The 7,695-nt window shown below is 40.6% G+C and overlaps 2 protein-coding genes across 4 annotated transcripts in view; both read left to right on the top strand.

Moving 5' to 3' along the window:
* Nucleotides 1–4,197, top strand: part of LOC116703791 (aminoacyl tRNA synthase complex-interacting multifunctional protein 1) — an 8,767-nt gene extending 4,570 nt beyond the window's left edge. Inside the window, exons 3-4 of the mRNA XM_032538765.1 lie at nt 950–1,118; nt 3,055–4,197. Of these exons, the coding sequence (XP_032394656.1) occupies nt 950–1,118; nt 3,055–3,221 (336 nt within the window). The 3' untranslated portion in view covers nt 3,222–4,197. The remainder of the gene's footprint in view (nt 1–949; nt 1,119–3,054) is intronic.
* Nucleotides 4,198–6,739: 2,542 nt separating this feature from the next.
* tbc1d9 (TBC1 domain family, member 9 (with GRAM domain)) overlaps nt 6,740–7,695 on the top strand; it is a 32,775-nt gene continuing 31,819 nt past the window's right edge. For all 3 annotated transcript variants that reach the window (XM_032538742.1, XM_032538726.1, XM_032538734.1), the window contains exon 1: nt 6,740–7,474. In XM_032538742.1, coding sequence (XP_032394633.1) covers nt 7,354–7,474 — 121 coding nt within the window. In that variant the 5' untranslated portion in view covers nt 6,740–7,353. The remainder of the gene's footprint in view (nt 7,475–7,695) is intronic.

Below are 7,695 nucleotides of genomic sequence, written 5' to 3' on the forward strand. Positions count from 1 at the left end.
TTTTTTTTTTTTAAATGATGACAGATAAGTGAACAGAATGTGCCTTTGGAACATTGAATAACTGGTTACTGATAATGGGCAATGTAGATATTGCATTAAAGATTAGCCTATCACTCAGATCAGCTGGTATTCTCTCTATAATGGAGTGGTATGGAAATTTGTAAGTGAGCCCAAACTTTTGACCGGTAGTGTATATTTTCAGACATATTTAAATAATATCAAACATCATTTGGCGGCCCCCCTGCACTAACTCTGTGGACCCACTAGGGGTCACGGACCGCCTGTTGAAGACCTCTGCTCTACAATGCTGTGGAGATGGGTCTGTCAATGCAAGACTCCATTATTGGCAACGGCCATCCAGTGTAAAAATGGTGTATTGCACTAAATAAACACAAAGGCAAATGCATGGAAACATTCAAATTTGAGTTATTTTCTAAGAAGTGGCATATATCATTTAATAAAATACTGAATTTCTCTTCTCAGGCTTTGGCAAAGGTTTTCCTAATAATAATAATAATAATAATAATAATAATAATAATAATAATAATAATAATATATTTAATTTGTTTTGCACTTTACATTTTACCAATCTAAAAGTGCTACAGAGCATATAATAATGCAATTAATAAAAAAAGGTCAATAAATAGTTTGGAGGAAAACTTATAAAGTACATTTACTAAAAAGCTTTCTTGAAAAGATGTTTTGAGGTTTTGTTTAACAACTTCTGTATACTGTGGGGCCTGCAGGTGTTTCCTGTTTGCTTCCTTTAATTTAAGAATGAGACACACAATCCCTTTGGACACAGTTATTTAGAATTGGTATAATTGTATGACTATCATTTGGAGGTGTTTTTGTTTTCATATGTAAATTGCTATAACATAATTTTGTGATATATTGTCAAGGCCATATCGGCTGCAAATACGTATTTATTCTTCTATCCCTAATACAGTTAGAGAACCACATGGCAGTCCTGTTGTGTAATCTGAAGACAGTCAAGACGAGAGAAGTGATGTCCCAGGCTATGGTTATGTGTGCTAGCTCACCAGACAAGGTTGAAATCCTTGAACCACCAAGTGGAGCAGCACCAGGGGACAGAGTTACTTTCCAGGGCTTCCCAGGTACTATTACAGATTGGTCATTAGCATCAAACGTAAAGGCGTAGTATGCAATACTGACAGCTAGGGTTTCAAATAGTTACCGCAGTCCAAAATTCAAAATACTGGAGAGAGACGTTTCCCCCAGCCCCTCCTCCCCAGACTTGAAGTTCACAGAGGTTGCCAGGTTGAGAAGGCAGCATCCAACAATGTTGCTAGACGCTAGTCTCACATAGCCAGACATTACTCCACCACGCAGTAGCAAACGTTAGATGCTGCTGAAGTTGACATTCATAAAAGCCTGTGACGCCTTGCTCTGTATCCAATTGACAACCACCCTGTCTCAGCTTAAAATTACAGCAACAACCGCTGAAACGCCACTAACTCACCGTCCATTCTACCCAAATGACAGACACGCTTTCTCTACTTAAAATGACGGCAACGATTGCTAAGCACACTGCAAACTCACGGTCCACTCTACCCGACTGACAGACACTTGCTTGGCTTAAAATTACTCACTGTTGGTCGGCTACGACCGCTGAACAGGCTATACTGTTGCCTGAGTTAAATTGCATTTTGTTTCTATTATGAGGAAGTCAAACTTGCTGTTGCTGTCATTGGTCTGTCAAGGTGGTGGTAAACAGCCGTGGCCCTCTTGCCTGGTTCTCCGGTAACGTATACCGTTCATTCGTTAGTTTGCTGCTTCCATGGCTGTACTACCGCTGTGATGCGCCAGGTTTGCGTTTTTACAGGTATATCTGGCAACCCGGCCAGCTGTCAAAAGTAGTTGATACCAACACATAGGCCAAAACACAAACAGACATTCCATCCCAGAATGGAAATTTGAAAAGAGAAAATACTGGCTTTAGCATTGTTGTCAGAAAATATAGTATTTCAACTTAGCAGGGCACTATTTTAAAAAAAACATTCTAGGACTCTGTGGTTTGCCCCCTCTGGCTCGAATGACAAACTCTTCCTATGAGCCTGCTCGGGAGCTGGGAGCACAGAGAGGGACAGGAAAAGGCTAAACAGACTGGGGAAGAGGGCTAGCTCTGTTCTAGTCTGCCCTCTTGACACCATAGAGGAGGTGGGGGAGAGGAGGATGTTAGCCAGGCTGGCATCAATCATGGGCAACACATCTCACCCCCTACATAAGACTGCCTCTTTATTACATAATGTAGCAATGCTAGCTTTTTAGTTTATATACTGTCTGTTTATGGAAGGATGTTTGTGTAAATATGTTTAATTTAATACTATTATTATGACTAATTCAATTGTTTCTATTTCTTATACTTAATGTGTATTTGTGTTATAATGACGTGTGTACATTTTTTTTCTTTTGCGCCGCTGTAGCACAGGAATTTCCCCAGTGCAGGATTAATAAAGTCTTATCTTATCTTATCTTAGCATGTTTCCCTAATATCTGATGACATATTGTGATCAATTTTGATTAATACAGTAAATATATTATATATCGCACCTTTTTTATATTTAACCATTTTCAACCAAACAAACACTAGGAACATTATGATAATATACATTTTCACAAAATGTCTGTCTTTAGAAAATGAAAGATGTTTTTTTTTTTCTCCAAACCCTCTTGCTGCATAAACAACCATGGCAATATTTTACAGAGCAGTGTGAAGTTTGGAAAATGCTTTCCTGTTTCAACATGTCCACCAAGTGAGGTTCATTAAGAATGGCTTTTTTTTTTTTAACCAAACCATCTCTTGTGGTTGAAGGGGAGCAAATCATTGCAGCCAGTTTCCAAATTCTTGTGGAAAGTTATCCCAGGATATTGGAGGTTGCATATTATTGTCTATGGTTTTGCTGTTATGAGTCGTTTTATGCAAGAATGCGTACAGTCTCAGTCCTGGACTCATAAATCCTGCGTTTATGATAAGTGAATAGAGAACAAAGCAGATTCTTCTAATCTATCAAACTGACTTCTTGATTGCAGGTGAACCAGACAAAGAGCTGGATCCCAAAAAGAAGGTGTGGGAGCAGATTCAGCCAGACCTACGCACAGACAGCCAGTGTGTTGCAACCTACAAGGGAGCTGCCTTTGAAGTTGCCGGCAAGGGAGTGTGCAAAGCCCAAACCATGAGCAACTGTGAAATCAAATAAACTAACGGGACTGCTCGAAATAGCTCCGTGCAAATCCCTGCAGCCAGAATTTTGAGACGAGCCTTACATGAAGATTGGAGGCTGTTGTAGCAGCATATGAACGCCCTTGCTTTTGGAGTGACATGTCCAACAATGTCAACATGGGTGTTATGTTTGCGGGTTCACATACTTTTGCCCTGTATGCGTCAAGAGTGTGTTGCACTCTGTTGGATGAACATGGACGTTACTGTTGGGATTTTATTATGAAAATCTGAAGTTCTGTATTTGGCCAAAGGGAGCACTTTAGTGCCTGTGATGATGTACGGTTTGGTGAAATAGAAGAACATCCAGCACGCAGTCATAACCAACAAGATGAAAAGAAAATGGAAGCTTTACAAATACTCCCTTTTGGTTGGGAAATCTTTTGTAAAATTTCAAACGTTTTCCCATGAACCCACAGTTGTCATTTCCAGTGAACAGTGGATGAAACAGTAACTGTACAGTGCAGAAATCCCTATGACAAAGGGGGCACTGAACAGTTTTACTTTCTTATGACCTTGAAAATGAGTTGGAAATGAGTAAGGGAATGTTCTTGTAACTGCATAAGGTCAGTTCTTTGAGCTCCTTAAGTTTAAGTTTGATGCTGACAAATTAAATGAGTGTGTTATGCATCAGCATGTGGGAAGTTTTATTTGAATGATGTATCTTACATATTGCAATATTTAGTCTGAGATCTAGGTCATTGTGTTTATCTGTAGTTGAATCATATGAAACTAAAAATTAACTTCTGGATCATTTAATGTAAATGCAGACGTTTTGTTACATACAATTTCTTCAACAAAGATGTTTTTATCCAGATTGTTACTCTGCTCTTTAGATATTGTAACCGCTCAGTTAAACCTTAGATTGTATATGTCCTGCTTCATATGACATGTTTGTGTAAGCCTATTTATCATTTCGAGGGCAAAAAATAAACCAACATGTCTTGTTTCTAAAACAAGCTATCATTTTTTTTTTTCCCCTTTAGTCCCAAACCAAGTCCATAACATGACACCAAACTCAAACATGCAAAGTTCTTCTTCCCTTATTTTAAAGGAAGAACTGAAAAATGGCATGTAAATAATGGGGATGTGATTCAGGAACTAAAAAGTGGAACAGATGGTCCAAGTCACGTTGTTGCTGGTAGCTGTTTGACAGAACAGGGACACAGGGAATGGGATCAACCTTTGCATACACAACATATGTTATTTATTACCATTTCGTGAGATAGAAAAGGTAGCTATAAAACTTACTTCCCAGATGCGAGAAGAAGTCCCAACTTAATGTCTCAAAAATTGGAGGATGGATCCGTCTTAATGGGTAAATTCTTAATTGGTATTAATCCTTGTTACGACCCTATAAATCAGAAAGTAACCATTGATGTAAACGCAACTGAAGGAAGGATGGGAGGTGCTTGTGACAAAATTATCACTACAATTTATTAGCATAACAAACAGAAATGTGCAACGCTACTCCACAGCAACGGAGAACAACAACAAACCAGGGTGAGCTTGCCACAGTCTCAGGCAGAGGCCGATACACGCTCAGCAGTCTCCTGCCAGCCAGCACAACAAAGACATTGAGAGTAGAGGAAGCAGGGGCGATCATAGGATCAAACCTTTAGGGGGGCTCCGCTCCTAATGAGAATGTGATACGGATACAGTGCCTTGCAAAAGTCATCTCATTGCAATCAGTCATTTCATTAGCCACCTAATCATTAGCCACCTTTCATTAACCTCTGAGCTAGCTACTAAACAACAACATCAGCTAACGTTTTTGACAATATTAACACTATGATGGAACTAAACCTGACACTTCATAAGTCACAGTGATAACAGCAAATTTGATACTGTTCTAACGTTCAGCAATTTTAATGGTTTGAATGGGTTACAGATGCATAGCATCGGCGACAACGAAACAGGATGTTAAACTTGTTTCAAACCCTTTGGACCTGTAATTGTGCATCCTCTGTCACTAACAGACAAGTTTGCAAACTCACTTGAAGCATCAAAATTGATTTTAAAAAAAAGAAAAATTATTATAATTTTCAAGGGGGCTGAGATGAAATTTCTTGAGGCCCCCTAAAAAGGGTCTAAAATCGCCCATGAGTGGAAGGCCAAAGTGGTGGGGTTTCCTCTCCTTTGTCCAGGGAGCTGTAGACAGGTGAGCTAACACAGCAATCACCAACCCGGGAAAGAGAGGGAGGAGGCACACACACAAAGGCCAAAAAAAAAGTAGGCGAGAAAGACAGACCAAAGTGTTTTTCATCTCGTGCTTAAGTGTGTGGGGACTGTTGCTACAGGCTGACTTTAATATTAAAAGGTCATGGAGTGTTGATATTAATGTCATGTCAGCCCCCACTCACCTCGATTATTTTCTCCTCTAGTCAAGGTACTGAAAAGGTTTACCACACTATAACGTCTGTCTCTGCATCTGCAATAACAAACCGGTGTGGAGGAGTCAGCCCTGCAAGTGTGCTGCAGCCTGTTGACTGCGTGGTTTACCGAGGGGAAAGTTTGAAAACATCCACCTGAAGCCACGTTTCGGTTAAGCTCAGGCGACCCATGAATTATGTGCCACTCTTCCTGCATCCTGTTTTTGAAAGGCCACAAAGTGCAGCAAACCCAACAAAACACTCTTGTTACAGCTGTGGCATGAATGTGTTTGTGTGGTATTTATTTGTCATGTATAGGTTTACTTACTCCTAATTGTTCATAGTATCACTACCTTAGTCTATTAAAACAATGAGATAAATAGGTCTAATTTTCTGAATGAATTTCTTTATTTTTTTTGTTGGTGTCATGCAAGGCTGTTGTTCAAGTGTCCCAGCTGGGCCCAGGATGTCAATGTGGCAATAACTTCATGGCAATTTGATTAATTACATTAGTCTGGCAATATGTACCAGTACAATTTCTAACTGAAACCGTAAAAGCTGTAAAATAACTTCAGCATTTTGAATGTGTATGTATGCGGAGTGATGTTATAAGTTAGCAGGTTAATCTGGCACTGGTGTTCAAAATACTGAATGGAAACAAAGCAGAGGAAATGATTATGTTAAATGATTCACATCTCTAGTTTCCAACTGCCATGTTTATAGACTACAGTAGCCCACAACGCCATGATGTGAGTGGCATAGCCTAAGTGGAAAGACAGGGCACATCTTTGATTACTACTCCTCAATAATATATATTGTTCATTGTGTGGCTTTGTGATTCAGCATAAACAAGCAAACAGACAAATAGATTCACTGTTAAGGCTCCATAGCAGTTGCACAAGATTAGTAGAACACCGCTATTGTGTTTGCATTGTTGTAATGATTGAAATTTTATTTAATTTCTATAAATATTATATTATTATATTCAATCAAATCAAAGATGTGTAGGCTATAACCTGAATTTAATGTTTTAACCAATTAATTCAATCGTCACGTGCCTCCACCTCCCGCACGCTGACGTCGCGCGGCGGCCACTCGACCTCGCTTTAATGTGTGCGTGCGGCAGCGGCAGCGGTGCAGCAGAGAGACGGAGGCGGGGAAGAAAAAGCTGTTGTCGGGTTGACTGTTGAAGTGTCGTCTTTCTGCTTTACTACACGGACAGGTATCGCAGCTAGGAGAGCAGATAGACTGCTTACTGTTCATTTTGACCGAATATCACGACGCTTTCGCTGCTAATCAACAAACCTCGACACTGACGGGATCGCACCTGCCGCGAAGCATATGGACAACAAAGCCTGATCCAGCACTGCGCTGTGCGGCGACAAACCGAGCCGGGCTGCCTGCGAAACCTTAAATATATTCATTTCTTTAAGAGCCTGTGTTGCACACAAGAGGCTGGTGCTGCAAGAGAAGGTTTGTGTGCACCAAATTCGGTGTTGGACTCCCATATATTGAAGGCCGATCCGACCCGTGCCTGGCTGGGTTAATTATAGCAACACTTGCATACGCGTCTTCATTTCTCCACGGACAGCCAACAGTGGAAGATATTTGAAGGCTCGGCGAGGATATTATCAGGCCTACATCGGTGTTTTTAATAATTTAATAGCCTAACCCTGCTGGTTTGATGGTCGCCGTCAGCATCCCTCTGTGTTCAATGTTCCCTTGAAAAACAGGAAAAGAATGTGGGTCAGTCCCGAAGATGTGTTACTGGCGGGCGCATTATGGATCACCGAGAGAGCAAATCCATATTTCATCCTCCAGAAACGGAAGGGCCACGGGGATGGAGGCGGAGGTCTGGCGGGTGAGTCCTACTATTATTATTAAACTGTCATGGATAGTCAGCAAAAAACGCGTTTTATTTAAATTCCAAGGAATGAAATTGAGTGACAGTAAAAACATGTAGGCCTAGTAGGTTCTCCAGTCAGTGCCCTTGATCAAGGCACTGGCTCAGTTCTGGAGTTGGTCCCCGGGCGCTGTAGATGGCTGGATTTCGCTACATGTATGTGAGAATAAAGTACTTTT

Source organism: Etheostoma spectabile, chromosome 2 (assembly GCF_008692095.1).
Source record: "Etheostoma spectabile isolate EspeVRDwgs_2016 chromosome 2, UIUC_Espe_1.0, whole genome shotgun sequence".
Taxonomy (NCBI): Eukaryota; Metazoa; Chordata; class Actinopteri; order Perciformes; family Percidae; genus Etheostoma; species Etheostoma spectabile.